This window comes from Dendrobates tinctorius, unplaced genomic scaffold (assembly GCF_039654945.1).
Source record: "Dendrobates tinctorius isolate UK_male_01 unplaced genomic scaffold, ASM3965494v1 ptg000029l, whole genome shotgun sequence".
NCBI classification, from domain to species: Eukaryota; Metazoa; Chordata; class Amphibia; order Anura; family Dendrobatidae; genus Dendrobates; species Dendrobates tinctorius.
The window spans coordinates 31,492,024-31,509,701 of record NW_027361697.1 but is presented as its reverse complement, the minus strand read 5'-3'; the positions used below and the strand labels follow the sequence as shown (position 1 = coordinate 31,509,701).

The 17,678-nt window shown below is 42.6% G+C and overlaps 2 protein-coding genes across 2 annotated transcripts in view; both read left to right on the top strand.

Moving 5' to 3' along the window:
• Positions 1-6,268, top strand: part of LOC141086030 (calcium-activated chloride channel regulator 1-like) — an 84,030-nt gene extending 77,762 nt beyond the window's left edge. Inside the window, exon 14 of the mRNA XM_073571763.1 lies at positions 4,466-6,268. Within this exon, the coding sequence (XP_073427864.1) occupies positions 4,466-4,875 (410 nt within the window). The 3' untranslated portion in view covers positions 4,876-6,268. The remainder of the gene's footprint in view (positions 1-4,465) is intronic.
• LOC141086029 (calcium-activated chloride channel regulator 1-like) overlaps positions 4,994-17,678 on the top strand; it is a 134,956-nt gene continuing 122,271 nt past the window's right edge. Inside the window, exons 1-2 of the mRNA XM_073571762.1 lie at positions 4,994-5,028; positions 10,890-11,029. Of these exons, the coding sequence (XP_073427863.1) occupies positions 4,994-5,028; positions 10,890-11,029 (175 nt within the window). The remainder of the gene's footprint in view (positions 5,029-10,889; positions 11,030-17,678) is intronic.

Below are 17,678 nucleotides of genomic sequence, written 5' to 3'. Positions count from 1 at the left end.
CCAGGAGTTTGGAAGCGAATGGAAGCAATGATATTGGGCAATAGCTGGACATAGCGGTTGGGTCGAGGGTTGGCTTTTTAAGGATAGGCGTGATTGTGGCATGCTTGAAAGCAGAAGGGAAGGTACCGGATGTTAGTGATAGGTTGAAGAGGTGGTTTAGGGATGGGATAAGTGTGGTGATGAGGTTGGGAAGGAGGTGGGATGGGATGGGGTCAAGTGCACAGGTTGTGAGGTGCGATTTGGAGAAGAGGCGATTAAGTTCCCCTTCAGTGATGTTGGAGAGTGAGGTTATGGGGTTTGGGCATTGGTCTGGTATACAAAGGGGTTGTGGTGGTTGAGTGATGAATACTTGCCTTGTTTGGTCAATCCTGTTTTTGAAGTGTGTGGCAAAGTCCTCGGCAGAGATGAGGGAGGATGGAGGAGGCAGTGGTGGGCAGAGGAGGGAGTTAAAAGTTTTGAATAACTGTTTTGGGTTGTAAGATAGGGAAGATACGAGGGTTGTGAAGTAAGCCTGTTTATCAGAGGTGAGGGCATATTTGAAATCGAGTGTTGCCTGTTTGAATGTGGTGAAGTCATCTTGCGAATTTGTTTTCTTCCAGCGCTGTTCTGAAATCCTGGACACTTGCCGGAGCTTTTTAATGGTGTTATTGTGCCAGGGTTGTCTGTTGATACGTCGCATTCTGCCATGAACGAGAGGGGCAACCGTGTCAATAGCTGATGCTGACATTGTATTGAAAGTAGTGGAACCACTGTTCCGTGGACTGAGAAGAGCCTGGAGGGGCATAACTAGGCAAACAACTGACTCTCCGCTAGAGCCACTGATGGTGGAGTTAGACTTGGCATCGGATCGATGCCAGGTGCTACTCCAGCACAGACTTCAGACACACGGCAGCTGACTCCCAAAGGGGCAAGCAGTTGGAAGTGCCAGGAATGAGTAGACTTGGCAGGTAAAGACAGGAACGGTAGTTACTGGCAGGAACAGTTGGTTTACAGACTAGCACGGCGAGTGCAGGTAGATATGACTGGTATACAGACTGGCATGGCAGGTGTAGGCAGTTATGACTGATATACAGGCAGGCATGGCAAGTACAAGCAGGTACGGCTGTTATACAGACTGGCACAGCAGGTGCAGGCAGAAACGTCTGGTATACAGACAGGCATGACAGGTGCAGGCAAGTACGGCTGGTAAACAGGCAGGCACAACAATTAGAGACAGGTGCTGGCAGGCACGGCTCATATACAGGCAGGCAGGTGACACAAGCACGTCTGGAATACAGGAGGAACGCATAGCAGGTAAGGGAAGACAGGTACTGGCAGGAACATGCAGGGACAGGCAGGTACTGGCAGATTCAGGGGACCTGATAATTAGCAAACGCGCAATAAGGGAGAGTGAACATGTTGCTCAGGCACCTCCCATCAGGTGGAGGTGCCTTTAATAATAAGTGTCTCCCAGCCATGGGCTGGGGACACCTTAGGATGACCCATGCTGTCTGTTACGCTCGAACCCTGACAGGTTGGTGTGAGCGTGAAGGGTGTAGCCCCACTGTGCCACAAACCAGACTACCCTGGAAGGGGCGTGACTAAGCAGCTACCTTGGTGTTCACTGGACATGGACAGAGGCCTGAGTATGCAGCCCTCAGGGAGGTGGAAACATAGGACACAAAGCGCACAGTAACAGGTCTGGGAATGCAGCCCCCAGAGAAGGCGGATACAAGACAGGACCTGGCACCTCAGCAGCAGGACACTGACCGAGGGAAATAGTTGCACAGGCCTCCTCCTATGGGCGGGAATGCCTTAAGTACTTGAGGCCTCTTGACAATTGGCTGGGGACACCTTAGGAAGGTGCACACTGACTCAATTAGAGCCAGAGAGTGCTGGCGCCGCCCCCTATGCACACAGCCAGGAAGTATGCTGAGAGCAGGCATGAGACAAGAGGCACCTAGCATGGAGCCGGCAGAACAGAACTCACAGCATGGCCCAGAGTAGTGAGTTAGTTGGTGTGTAAGGCAGGTGAGGGATGGGTGGCCATGCAGTGATGCCGGTAGGGTTGTTACACTGTCCCTTCAACAGGAAGGGAGCATGCGCTCCATAAGCACAGTACCCAGGGATCAGCGAGCCATTTGCAGACCTTGGGTAGCAGCAGGAAGTGGAGGAAGTGCGGGACAGGGGCCGCGGTGGTAAGGGAGTTGGCATCCCAGCTGGGGGAAGTGGAAAAACATGCAGGGATGCCGGCGCTACACACATGTTTTGTTAAACTCATGTTTATTTCCTTTTTGAGTATTGGAAAATCACAAAAAAGGCAAATTGGACATCATTTCACAGAAAACCCTAAAAATGATCCGGACAAAATTGTTGGCACCCTCAACTAAATATTTGGCTGCACACCCTTTGAAATAAATAGCTATAATTAATTGCTTCCTATAACCATCAACAAGCTCCTTATATCTCTCAACTGGAGTTTTGCACTATTCTTTTGCAAACTACTCCAGGTCTCTCCTATTTAAAGGGTGCCTTCTCCCAACAGCAATCTTAAGATCTCTCCAGAGATGTTCAATGGGATTTAGATCTGGACTCATTGCTGGCCACTTCAGAACACTGGGCACTCTATTGTTACCAAAAATCCTTGAGTAATCTTCATATTTCATGATGCCTTGCACACAGTCAAGGCAACTGGTGCCAGACACAGCAAAACAAACCCAAACCATCTTTAAACCTCCACCATATTTGACTGTAGGTACTAAGTTCTTTTCTTGTAGGCCTCATTCTGTTTTTGGTAAACAGTAGAGTGATGTACTTCATCAAACAGCTCTATCTTGCTCTCATTTGTCCACAAGACTGTTTCTCAGAAGGATTTTGACTAACTTACATACATAATGTAAAACTGCAGTCTAGCTTTTTTTATATCTCTGTGTCAGCAGTAGGGTCCTTCTGTGTCTCCTGCCATAGCGTTTCCTTTCATTCAAATGTTGACTGATAGTTTTCTCTGACACTGATGCATCCTGAGCCTGTAGGACAGCTTGAATTTCTTTGGAACTTAATTGGGGTTGCTTATTCACCATCTGGACCATCCTGAATTGCAACCTTTCATCAATTTTTCTCTGCATTCATGTCCAGGGAGATTAGCTACAGTGTCATGGATTGTAAACTTCTTGATTATGTTGCTTGCTCACCATGGACAAAGGAACATTAAGATCTCTGGAGATTGTTGATATTTTTCAATAATATTGGTTCTCAAGTCCTAAGATAGTTCTCTTTTCCCCTTTCTGTTCTCTTTGCTTTGTGATGCACACACAGACACACAATGGAAAGATTGAGTCAAATTCTCCCCTCTTTATCGGGTTTCAGGTGTGATTTTCATACTGCCCACATCTGTTATTTACTATAGGTGATTTGGAATGGACATCACATGCATGAAACAAAGTTGTTTACCCACAATTTTGCAAAGGTGCCAACCTATTTTTGGAGTTTTGTGTGAAATAATGTCAAATTTACCTTTTTTTCTCTATTTTTATGTGGTTCCAATACACACAAAGGAAATAAGCATATGTATAACAAAACATATCTAATTGCAATAACATTTTGGGAGAAATACTTCATTTTCTGGAATAATTTCAAGGGTGCCAAAATTTTCGGCCATGACTGTAGATGTTTTCTCTGGGAAAGTTATGCATGTTCTATTTTTAAATGCACAACAGGTTTCTTTGACCCCCACTCCAGGGTTGCCAATTTGACTTTTTATTTATTTTAGGCATCTTATAAAAAAATCAGGGACAGACAATATTTTTTGATGAGAAAATGGAAACGGTCATAGGAGCGCAGGAAAGAGACTCAGACAAGAGATGGAGTTAAACCACAACGCGTTTCGACGGAGGATCCATCTTCATTAGGTGGAAGACGGATCCTCCATCGAAACGCGTTGTGATTTAACCCCATCTCTTGTCGGAGTCTCTTTCCTGCGCTCCTAAGACCGTTTCCATTTTCTCATTGCTCCTATCCTCCATTGGAGGTTTTCAACTGGAGCTGCGGTGGAGACCTGACATTTTTGTCTGCCCCTGGGTTGCTTCCTAAGCGCTCCTCTATGACCGCTTATCACTGACTCTTAATATTTTTTTATGGACACGTTGGAAACTTAGTAAAAAAACCCATAATAAATCATTATGATTATAAGATATACATGACTACAGCCCATAACTCTGATATGAAGACATTAACTGGATTCAATGTAAATTGTAAAATGGTGATAATTACAGTCAAAATAATCTGTAAATGTTACTTCAGCTTTCAAAAATTCACAGACACCTTAAAGTTTTCTACAGAGAGTGCAAAAGTGCCCTATTTTTACGGATTTTCCTGGAATTCCTGGATGGTTGGTAATCCTGCCATACTCCCAGACTCATGTGGAAACATTTTAGATTTTGACCCTTTGGCCCTGAGCTCATTTTGTTTTCTTGTTTTCTTATTTCAGCATCAAGCTATGACTTGAGAATGAGCACTGACCCAAAGGAGCTGCTGGACTCATTTAAGACCTCATTACCCGTGAATATTTCCAGCCTCACCCCACAGGCGGCTGGATCCAGTGAAACATTCAATTTTGTTCCTGAAAATGTTGTTCTAGAAAATGGCACAATCCTGTACTTTGCGTTATCGGCAGTAGATAAAGCCTCTCAGGCATCATCTCCATCCAACATAGCGCAGGCAGCTCTAATTATTCCTAGAGTCGACAGATCTAACTCTACTGATGCCACCACTGTTGCTCCTGCTGATGCCAAAACTGCTGCTCCTGCTGATGCCAGCACAAATGACAGTACAGAAATAGTGAAAATACCAGTAGTGTTTCTGCTGATCTGCTGTTATCTGTCATTACAGCTTGTATAGCCTTTGATGGTATTGAAATTACATAATATCTATTTTTATATCTACCCTTACTATCTATCTTAGGGCGGAATCTCTGAATACTGAGAATGTCTCCAATTATGTAAAGTCAAACCTAGAAATGATCAATAAATTATCCTCTCCTACTGGAGTGAGGTAACATCGCTGCTGACTTCACTAGTACAAATCCTGATTCCTCTTAGCCCGCTGGTCTGTTTATTTGGGGTGTTGGACGGGGAGATGTGGGGACACCATGTTAGAATTTGCTTGAGGGAGACCCTCTTTCTGGCTAGAAAGATGCTGGTGCTACGGTGGATTGGTGGCGCGCGTCCTTCTCTCAGAGCATGGATTGAATTGGTAAATTCAGTTATACCGTATGAACGAACGCTATATCAGAACCGGGGCTGTCCAGGGAAATTTGACAAAATATGGGATAGGTGGAACTCCTCTCCTCTCACTATTCTAGTACTTAGTGGTTTGGTACCACCGTAACTATTATGCTAAAAATATTTCGGGTTATCCTATGGCACCAAATGGCTATTAATAATTCATAATTGTGCTTGGCAGTGTGTTAATAGTAGTTGCAGTTTAAGTAGACGTGTAGTATCATTTTGAGATATATATTGCCAAATGGTTATAAAGACAAAATGTTCTGCTCACTTGTCGATTTGGTTTATTATCCCTACAGCATTACATGGACTTTTGATTCCAAAAGTTGTGTTAAGGATTTACAATGCTAGATTGCTGTACCTTTCTAGTTGTTTGCAGAGGGTGGACGAATCCAAAATACAACTAAGGTCAAGATAAAATTGCTTTATTTCACATAGTGAGGCAAGGCACAAATACAACGTGATAAAGAGCCATAAAAAATGATAAAAACAGCGAATAAGGATACAGGGGCCCTTATGACCTAAACTGCACATAAGTATATTGGCAATTATATCATAATCATATATACCCAACAGGTAGTATTACATATCGTAGTATCCATGATATACCAATGGGTAGCCAAGCTGAATCATACTAATCCAGGCACAGTCAGAAAAATATGTACATATAGACAATGTATGTTACCTGGACAAAAAAGCAGATGATAGGCACAGGGTCCTGGTGTCCGCCCCAACGCGCGTTTCGGAACACCTTCGTCAGGGGATTCATCCACCCTCTGTGTGCTGCTTTATGCTACAACTGGTCATATATAGTCCTTTGGTGTACATGTGGGTGGTTAACTGTACAGGATTATATTTGTCGAGCCCTAGATTTCCCCACTTGTCATATTCACCGGGTTTCATTACCCTTCTTTGTTACTTTCTAGTTGTTTGGACAAGTGTATGTATATAACTTTGGCTATATCCATGTGTGTATATGTTGTGTTACGGTTAATAAATGAATTTAGAAAAAAAAAAAGATCAATAAATAAATAATCTTTTATTGAATGCAGTTGATGTTCATTATTTCCATATATTTTGATGCGCAATAAAAAAGACTTGATTCAGGTGTACTACGCAGTACATGCTATGAGTCAACTGCAGGTCGGAATCTCTTCCAGCAGGTGGCAGAAACATATTTGTGTTTACTCACCAGTGCGCCTACAGATCACTATTGTACCTGGAATGTGAGCCTATGGATGTAGCATCAGTGTGTGATTTTTCAGGGTCCATTTGCTGGTACTGCTATTAAAGAGGACCTGTTACCAAGTCACAAGTGGTCACTTTTAGCTATTTTATTTTGTTTCTCTCAGTGTTCCATTTTTTTATTGTAAATACATCACATGTTTCCAGAGTGTTGGAATATGTTTGGTGCAACAATTCCATTCCTGTCTGAGTGCTCAGTTGCTAGATTTGTATGCTGTTTATAAAGTTAAAAAAAGCTCCCAGAGGCTCACACAGGGAGAGCATGTGACTATATTTCCTGTTTTTCCTGTGTCTGTGTATGAGAGAAGCATCCTGCTGTAGATGCTGCACAGATAGAGACACACAAATGATTTATTCCTGATCTGTTAAGCTTATCATATATTGTTCCTGTTTGTGCCTGAATAAAGAAGCTATGTTGTCACACGCGTGGAGAGTATACCGAATAATCCGCTGCCAACAGGTTATGGGCCCTGAGTGACACAGAACCCCAGAGTAACAACAACAGAAGCTCAAAGCAAAAGCAGCACAGAGCAACAGAGAAGATGTCCACTAGCAGCAATCCTGTCAAGTTCTGTCCCGTGCCCCGTCCTGAGTGACACGGCCAGCAGGCCGGTAACTAATACAACAGGACGCGGCACGTGTAATTGTCCTATGTGACGCGGCCCTCAGGCCGGTAACTAATACAATAAGACAAGGAAATAGGGAAAACCTGGGTAACAATAACAATGGCGGCCCTGTGATAGTGAACGGGGACGTGGAGACCTCCTGCACTCCCCTGAGTCAGTGTCTCTACACTCCTAACTGTTATGAATGAGTCACCGTAGGAGGCAAAAGCAGAAATACAAGCTTAGTCCAGAAAACCAGAGAAGTTGGCAACTATCAGATTGCAGACCCCTGAACCTATCAACACAACTAGCAGTAGCCGTGGGGGGTTCCTACGATGCCCTAGACCCCTCGATCACAGCCGGAGAATTAAATAGGCCTAAAGAAAGAAAGGGGAAATCTAAACTGCCCCAGAGCAGACCCCAAAGCAATAGGCAGCCCCCAACATATAATGACGGTGAAGCAAGATGAAAACACTAACACAGACAGAAAGATAGACTGAGCAAAGACGGGGCCCAAAACTACCTAGGTAGGAAAGGACAGGAAGGCTGCTGTCTGCAATCTGCCAAAACCCTATCAAAGACATAAGCCAACAAGCTGATATGAAAAAGGCCCTAAAGCAGCTAGGCTTCAAAAACTAAATCAGCACTCAGGTATTTTCAGAAGACAGAGCTAAAGGAATTCAGCACACCCCAGCAGGGAATGGCAGAAATCCAGAAAAACAAAGCAAAACAAAGTCAAAGCACCAATGCAAAAGGCCGAGCAGCAAACTTAGCTTTAGAGGAGCAGGAATTCAGACTGATCTCCAAGGATCCCACAGAGAAATCACCCGTAGGGCAGAAGGGCGTCGGCAGCCTTATATCCAGTCAGTAACTCCACTCAGCCAGTCATCATCATCAACCTCAGGTGTTTGATAATCAGGCTCACTACCTTTCTTTACCAGAAGAGGGAGTTCCTCGGGCCTCAGTAATGAAGGGGAAAATGAACTCACAACACCTAACGTTCCCTAGGCCGGTTCCGCACCAGGCGACGATCAGGAACCTAAAAACCCTGACTCGCCCTGCACCTAAACCCTCACTGCACTAAACACACAAGGAAAAGTGACAAAACAGGGGAACACCACTTAGCTTTGCACTGTTGCTTACACTCCCAGCAACAGAGCCCACCACCTGCATGCATCTTTTCCTCCGACAGGATCCAACACCATAGTGCAGCCTTGGAGCAAACAGAGCCCACCACCTGCGTGCAGATGTCCAGAAACAGAGTCAAGCAAATGAGTCCAGCTTTTCTGCCAAAGAGTCCAACATTTTGAGTACAGCTTTCCTGCCACCGAGTCCAGCATCCTGAGTGCAACTCTACACCATAGCTGCCACTCCACCAAGCAATGCCAGCCCTCCTTGTAGACACCATAGCTGACACTCCACCAAGCCATGCCAGCCCTCCTTGCAGACACCATAGCTGCTACTCCAGCACTCTGACTGGGCTACCTGTGACTCTCCTTCAGCTCCATTCTTCACCCAGGCTTGCTTGCAAATGAGAAACTATCACCAACAGTGAATGACACACCTGACACTCTTTTATAGAGCAATCACACCTGTTACATAATCACGTGCACAGAATCACAGGAACCAGAGTGCAATGACACTAATGGCCACCGGGGGGGAAGCTACAACTGAAACCACCACAGTGCAATGACCCTAATGGCCACCGGGGGCAAAACCACCTTTGGCACACAGCCAAAGGAAAAAAAAAGGTTACTTTGTGCATTTAATCTGTCAGATCCAACCTGGATCATGACAAGTTCTCAGTGCAAAGCCTCACTAACCAGAATTACCAGTCCTGGAAATTCAAGGTGCTCATAAGAGAAGGTACATGGAAATATACTCAGGAACAAGTGCCTCATCCATTACCAGATGATTGACTAGAGAAGGATCAGAAAGCACAAAACACGATCTCCCTCAGTGTAGCTGATAATCAGATTTTGCATATATGCACGTGTGCAACTGAAAAGGAGATGTGGAATGAGTTAGAGAAAGTGCATGAAAGATCAAATCTCAGCAATTTATTATTTATGTATTTTACTCATTTATATAGCGCCATTAATTCCACAGCGCTTTACAAACATTATAGGTAGATCATACAAACTCCTTGTTTTTTTAAGATCTAGTGGAGGATCTTTAACCTCCACTAGAAATATATCAAAAGTCTGTTAGAGCAAATTTCTATTGAAATCAGAACAATTTTCTATGGTCCATTTTTTGTTTAAAGAAAATCTGTCCATAGCATCAACCCTCCTAAATAGTGTATATGGGCATGCAGGTGATAGAAAGTTGAATAATATGTTACCTTGATATCTGGAATCCACTGTCTTATTCCAGAGTATTTCACACTTTACTTAATATGCATATGAGCTGTTAAGATCTATGGACTGAACATATAGCTCCCTGAGAATCTGCCCTCAGAGATTATTTTACATAGTAACATGGTTATTAAGGTTGAAGGGAGACTTTAAGTCCATCTAGTTCAACCCATATCCTATCCTAACTTGCCCTAACATGTTGATCCAGAGGAAGGCAAAACAACCCCATGTGGCAACAGTAAGCCAATGCAAGGGCGAGTTATCAGTGTGAGACATGAAGATCAGGAGATATGAGAACAAAAAACTGGAAGAAGGCAAGGCCCAAAATTAGGACTTATCTGGGTAGCAATGTTAACAGAGATGCTCAAATTGGGCTCACCTGATTGGCTGGTGTGCACACAACCACTGATAGTGCTTAAAGGGGGTTTTACACATAGCGATATCGCTAGCAATATCGCTATTGCATCACCGATTTGGTGACGCAGCAGCAATATCGGTGTGATACTTACCTCCGACCGGCTCCCCCGCTGTCCATCGCTGATCGCACGAGATCGCGCAGCTCCATTTCTCGTCGGGTGCTTCCTGCTGGGCTTCCTGTGGCGCCGATGAGCGACGCGTGTACGCAGACGGGAGGACGTCAGGATCGCCGCGTCTGAAAGGTAAGTAACGACCGCTGTATCGCTGCTATGTCGCTGTGAGATCTGCCTGTGTGGCAGCTCACTAGCGACCATTTAGCGATGCACCAGCGATCCTGACCACGTCATATCGCAGGTCGGGATCGTTGGTGCATCGCTACTGTAAATGTAAAGAGGCCTTTAGGCTGCTGCAGACGCACGAGAAAATGAAAATATAAAATGAAAGAGCTAATGGGTTGTTCTGCACTGGCGTGAAAGAATGGAGCGTGCCAATCCAGTAATAAGTGGTTTAATAAATAAGCGAATAAACCACTTACTACTGGATAGGCATGCTCCATTCTATCATGGCAGTGCAGAACAACCTATTTGCTCCTTCTTTTAATGTAGAATGGGAGAGCAGACTGTCAGTCATTACATGTCTCACATTGGTAAAGCCCCAGAGAATTTTCGCAGTGCACACTATGTGCAATGTGAGGATTCACAAGTCTGCAGTCACATAGAGTGACTACATACTTTCGTGAAAAACCTGGACAATTCCTTTAACATTTTAGTTGCAGTAGGCAGGAAGAGGTCAACATAGAATTTTTTTTTAACTGACTCGGTCTGTATCCAATCTTTTGTTTCAGATATTGCAAATTGCTTGTGCAGGTGATCAGAACTTCCAGAGTATGAGCCAGATTAAAGGAATCGCATCATCTATTAACCCCTTACATTTTATAATTCTGTGTAACATTTTAGAACACATGCACTTGTTGCTGAAAATTGTTTCTGTTGCTTTATTAAAAGGATCTACTCAAAATACTTCTTGTCTTATACTGGAAATGGAAGATACAGTTTAATAGTATGTGTAGAAGGAAAAGATGGTAGTCAACTGGTAGCACCCACGACTCGGCCCCTTTATATTCCTGGAGGCTATGTGGAAAAAGGTAAGCAACACATTTCCATTAATAATTTACTGAAAGTAGTGTAAGTGTCTTGGAAATGTGTAGACTTTGTTAAAAATTTCCTTCCATTTTACTGCTGTAGAGTCAGTGGAACACCTGCACATAGAAGATTATGCAGATATTTCTGACGATGGCTTAACAAAACATTCCTGTTGTATACTGTGGCTTGAGATAATGATTTCTGCTTTCTCTGCTCTACTTCTCCTTTTAAAAGAAAAATGTTTTTTTCCTCAGGTGTCATCCTAGTTGCAACAGGGCAGGGCAGTGCGCTTGAGCCTGAGCCGCGGTGGTCAGAAATGAAGAGGACGTCATCGCTGCAAGATGGGAGGCACTGGACCGAACCACGACTCCCTCTGGACCCGAACCGGACCCGGAACACCCCTGAGTGAGTATAATCTAACTCTTTTTTCTTCTATTTCAGGTAACATCGGGGGCTTATCTACAGCAGCTGATAGGCAAAAAAATTGAGGTACAAAGTTTGCCTTTCTAGTTTCATCCATTTTATACGTATCCCCATAAGCTCTAATGACTGAGATTGAGCCTCAAAATTGGATCAGAATATGGATCAGAATAACTTGCACTGAGTCACACAGATGTCTCTCTTGGGTTTATGATTTCACTGTTGTGTCAATACATTTGTTGCCTTTTGGCAAATTGTAATTAATGGTTGAATACCCTAATCTGATTTAGTGGACAGCAATTTTCTTGTGTTGAAAAAGAAATCGAGCGCACATTCCATTCCCTTAAGTGGGATCACTACACTAATTACTCAGGACAACCTAATAAAATAAAATGAAATGTGTTTCTAGACTAGATAATTTCTCCACCATCACAGATATATTCTATTTGTGTTGCAGGTACAATTGTTATGAATGCACCAAATCCTATTGAAAATGAAACGGCGGTCGACGTTAATTTGGGAAACTTCACCAGAGCATCATCAAGAAGATCATTTTTGATAGCAAATGGTCCTTATGGTCCAAGTCCAGACATTTTTTCCACCTGAGAAGATATCATACTTAAAAGCAATGATAGAGGGTGATACTATTGTGTTGTCCTTGACAACCACTGGTGATAATCTTGACCAGGAACTGATGAGACATTTACGTGTGATATTTCCTTTTTTGTAATTTCTCATTTTACCAATCACACAGTGTTAAAAAGGTATCTGGCAATGTCTAGTGTTGACCTTTGGCTGATAAAGATCTTAACCCCTTAGTGACAGAGACAATTTGGTATTTAATGGCCAAACCAATTTTTACAATTCTGACCACTGTCAATTTATGAGGTTATAACTTTGGAATGCTTTAATGGATCCCACTGATTCTGAGAATGATTTTTTGTGACATATTGTACTTCATTCATGTTAGTGGTAGAATTTCTTCAATAAAACTTAAAACTTGCATTTATTTATGAAAGAAATGGAAATTTGGCAAACATTTTGAAAATTTTGCAATTTTCAAACTTTTAATTTTTGTACCCTTAAATCAGAGAGCCATATAGCACAAAATAGTTAGTAAATAACATTTCCCACAGGTCAACTTTACATCAGAACAATTTTGGAAGCATAATTTTTTTTGTTAGGGTTAAAAGTTGACCAGTGATTTCTAATTTTTCCAACAAAATTTACAAAACCATTTTTTTAGGGGCCACCTCACATTTGAAGTGAGTTTGGGGGGTCAATATAACAGAAAATACTGAAAAGTGACACCATTCTAAAAACTGCACCCCTCATGGTGCGCAAATCCACATTCAAGAATTTCATTAACCCTTCATGTGCTTCATGAGAACTAAAGCAATATGGAAGGAAAAAATGAACATTTTACCTTTTTCACAAAAAATTTACTTTGGAACCAAATTTTTTATTTTCACGAGGGTATCAGGAGAAAATGGACCATAAAATTTGTTGTACACCAATACCCCGAATGTGGGGGAAAGCCACTGTTTGAGTGCATGGCAGGGCTCATAAGGGAGGGAGCACCATTTCACTTTTTGAACACAAAATTGTCTCTCATCAATGGCCGCGCCATGTCGCGTTTGGAGACCCCTGATGGACCTAAACAGTGCAACCACCCCCATTTCTAACTCCAACTCTAACCCCAACACACCCCCTAATCCCAACCATAATCATAACTATAATCACACTCCTAACCCTAATCCCAACCCTAACCCTAACACACCCCTAACCCTAATCCCAACTCTAACCGTAATCCCAACCATAACCACAACCCTAAACCTAGGCCAATCCTAACCCTACCCTAACTTTAGCTTAACCCTAATTTTAGCTCAAAACCAAACCTAACGCTAATGGAAAAATGGAATTAAATACATTTTTTTAATTTTATTATTTTTAACTAACGAAGAGGGTGATAAAGGGGGGTTTGATTTACTATCTTTTTTATTTTGATCACTGTGATCAAGTATTACACACACGGACACTGACATCTCCGGCATCGGAAATATCAGGACGTGTGAAAGAGGCATTATAACGGGTTTTTATGTTTGGCAGTTGCCACACACTAAAAGACGCTTTTCATTGCAAATAATAGTTTTTGCATCACCATATTTTGAGAGCTATAATTTTTCCATATTTTGGCCCACAGAGTCAAATGAGGTCTTGTTTTTTGCAGGACGAGTTGACGTTTTCATTGGTGCCATTTTTGGGCACATAACATTTTTTGATCGTTTTCTATTCTGATTTTTGGGAGGAAGAATGAACAAAAACCAGCAATTCGTGAATTTATTTTGGGGGGGCATTTAAACAGTTTTGTGTGGGGTAAAATTGATAAGGCAGTTTTATTCTTTAGGTCAGTATGATTACAGCGATACCTCATTTATTTTTTCTATGTTTTTCTGCTTTTATACAATAAAAACTATTTTAGAGAAAAAAATAATTATTTTGCATCGCTTTATTCTGAGGGCTGTAACTTTTATATTTTTCTAGTGATGAAGCTATATGGTGGCTTGTTTTTTGCAGGACAAGATGACATTAATCAGTCAGACTCTATCCTCTACAACATGGGCAAGACCAAAGAGTTTTATAAGGATGCCAGGGACAAGATCATAGACCTGCAAAACCTGGAATGGGCTGCAAAACCATAAGTAAGATGCTGGGTGAGAAGGAAACAACTGTTGGTGCAATAGTAAGAAAATGGAAGAAATACAAAATGACTGTCAATTGACATTGATCTGGGGCACCATGCTAAATCTCACCTCATGGGGTTTCCTTGATCATGAGGAAGGTGAGAGATCAGCCTAAAATTATACAGGGGGAACTTGTTAATGATCTCAAGGCAGCTGGGACCACAGTCACCAAGAAAACCATTGATAACACATTACGCTGTAAAGGTTTAAAATCCTGAAGTGTCCATAAGGTCCCCTTGCTCAAAAAGGCACATGTGCAGGCCCATCCACATCTGAAGTTTGCCAATGAACACTTGGATGATTCTGTGAGTGATTGGGAGAAGGTGCTGTGGTCAAATGAGACAAAAATTGAGGTGTTTGGCATTAACTCAACTCACCATGTTTGGAGGAAGAGAAATGCTGCCTATGACCCAAAGAACACAGTCCCCACTGTCAAGCAGGGAGGTGGAAATATTTTGTTTTGGGGGTGTTTCTTTGCTAAGGGCACAGGACTACTTCACCGCATCAGTGGGAGAATGGATGGAGCCATGTACCATAAAATCCTCAGTGACAACCTCCTTCCCTCTGCCAGGACATTAAAAATTGGTCATAGCCGAGTCTTCCAGTAATTCAATGACCCAAAACATACAGCCAAGGCAACAAAGTAGTGGCTCAAAAAGAAGCACAAAAAGGTCATGGAGTGGCCTAGCCAGTCTCCAACCTAATACCCCCGTTACACACTGCGATATCGCTAGCAATATCGCTGTAAAGTCACCGATTTTGTGACGTTGCAGCGATATTGCTAGCGATATCGCTGCATGTGATACTTACCTCCGACCGGCTCCCCCGCTGGTAATCGCTGATCGCGCGAGAAGCTGCTGGACCGTTCCTCGTCGGCCACTTCCTGCAGCACTTCCTTCTGTGACGACGAGCGACGCGTGGAGCCGGGCGGGAGGACGGAGGATCGCCGCGTCTGACAGGTAAGTAGCGATCCCCGTCCCCAGCGATGTCGCTGGTGAGATCTGCCTGAGTGGCAGCTCACTAGCGACCACCTAGCGATGCACCAGCGATCCTGACTGCGTCATATCGCTGGTCGGGATCGCTGGTGCATCGCTAGGTGTAACGGTACCCTTAGTCCCACAGAAAACTTAAGGAGGACATTGAAGCTCCGAGTTGCCAAGCGACCGCCACAAAATCTTAATGATTTAGAGATGATCTGGCAAAGAGGAGTGGACAAAAATTCCTCCTGACATGTGCGCAAACATCATCAACTCCAAAAAATGTCTGATTGCTGTGCTTGCCAACAAGGGGTTTGCCACCAAGTATTAAGTCTTGTTTACCAGAGGGATCTAATACTTATTTCTCACTGCAAAATGCAAATAAATTTACATAACACTGCGCAACAAATTTCAGGGAAGTTCTTGTCCCCTGAGAAAATATTATTGTATCTTATAGATTTTGATATGCTGAGCACAAATATGTGCTCCAAAAGTCTGTATCACATAAGGTTTTTAACCCCTTCATGACCAGAACTTTTTTCGATTTTTCGTTTTCTTTTTTCACTCCCCTTCTTTCCAGAGCCATAACTTTTATTCTTCCGTCAATATGGCCATATGAGGGCTTATTTTTTGCAGGACAAGTTATACTTTTGAATGACACCATTGGCTTTTCCATGTTGTGTACTCGAAAACAGGAAAAAATTCCAAGTGCAGTGAAATTGCAAAAAAAATGCAATCTCACACTTGTTTTTTGTTTGGCTTATTTGCTAGGTTCACTAAATGCTAAAACTCACCTGCCATTATGATTTTCCAGGTCATTTATGAATTCATAGACACCAAACATGTCTAGGTCCTCATTTATCTAAGTGGGGAAAAAAAATTCCAAAATTTGCTAAAAAAAAAAATTGCGCAATTTTCCAAGACACGTAGCGTCTCCATTTTTCGTGATCTCGGGTTGGGCGTGGGCTTATTTTTTGTGTGCTGAGCTGACGTTTTTAGTGATACCACATTTGTGCAGATATGTTCTTTTGATTGCCCGTTATTGCAATTTAATGCAATGTCACGGCGACAAAAAAAATGTAATTCTGTTGCTTTGATTTTTTTATCGCTACGCCGTTTATCGATCAGGTTAATTCTTTTTTTTGATTGATTGGGCGATTCTGAAGGCGGTGATACCAAACATGTGTAGGATTGATTTTTTTTAATGGTTTTATTTTGATTGGGGCGAAAGGGGGATGATTTGAACATTTATGTTTTTTTATTTTTTTTATATTTTTAAACACTTTTTTTTTTAACTTTTGGCATGCTTCAATAGCCTCCATAGGAGGTTAGAAGCTGCCATAGCGCGATCGCCTCTGCTACATAGAGGTGATTCTTAGTTCACCTCTATGCAGCAGAATTACAGGCTTGCTAAGAGCGCCGACCACAGGGTGGTGCTCATAGCAATCTGCCATCAACAACTATAGAGGTCTCAAGGAGACCTCTGGTTGTGATGGCAACGCAGCGATGACCCCCGATCACGTGACGGGGTTGTTGCTGCGCGTATTTCCAGACCGGCATCCAGAAGTGCATTTAAATGCCCGCTGTTAGAGTTTGACAGCAGCATTTAGCTATTTCATAGGCGTGGGCGGATCGTGTTCATCGCTAACGGCACCAAGATTGGCTGGACAAAAAGCCCAAGTGAGAATACAGAAAATGCATTCTTAGTGACATATTGCATTTCATCAAATGACATGCTGTGAGCATGTTGTCCATGAGTTGTTCAAAGTTCAGTGCCCTGCTGTTGCCAAGGAAGTTGAAGGTCACATCTTTAAAGGCTCTCCATGCCACTTGTCCAGCACCTTGCAAAAGACCTTCAAAGCTACTGCCATTCACTAACCCTCTGATCTGAGGGCCATAAAATACCTTCTTTAATCTTTGCATCACTTATTCTTGGAAATTTCTCTGTCGCAAGTAAGAAAAGGCTTCCGATTCTTTGTTCATTGCTTTGACAAAATTCTTCATAAGCCCATGTTTAATATAGAAAGGAGGGAAAAATATCTTTGCTGGATCAATGAAAGGATTATGTTTAACATTCTTCTGTCCAGCAACCAGGTTTTCGCGGAGTGGCCAGTCCTTTCTGAAATAGTACATTTCTCGTGCACGACTGTCCCACTCACAAATAAAACCACAATACTTGGTATATCCAAGCTGCAGTCCAAGAAGAAGTGGAGCAACTTTTAGATCACTACATATGTTCCAGTTATAATTTCTATAATTAATGTGGGTCAACATTAACTCCCATACGTTTCTTTCATGTGTACAGCATGTCCAATAGGTATAGAAGGATAGATATTTCCGTTGTGTAGTAAAACAGCCTTCAGACTTAAAACTGACGAGTCAATGAACAGTTACCATTCCTTCGGGTGGTGTTCGCATCCAAGAGCACCAAACAACCCCAAAAGATCATTGCAAAAGGTTAAACTGTCGACATGGTTGAAAAATTGATCACGGTCTTCTTGACGACTGCG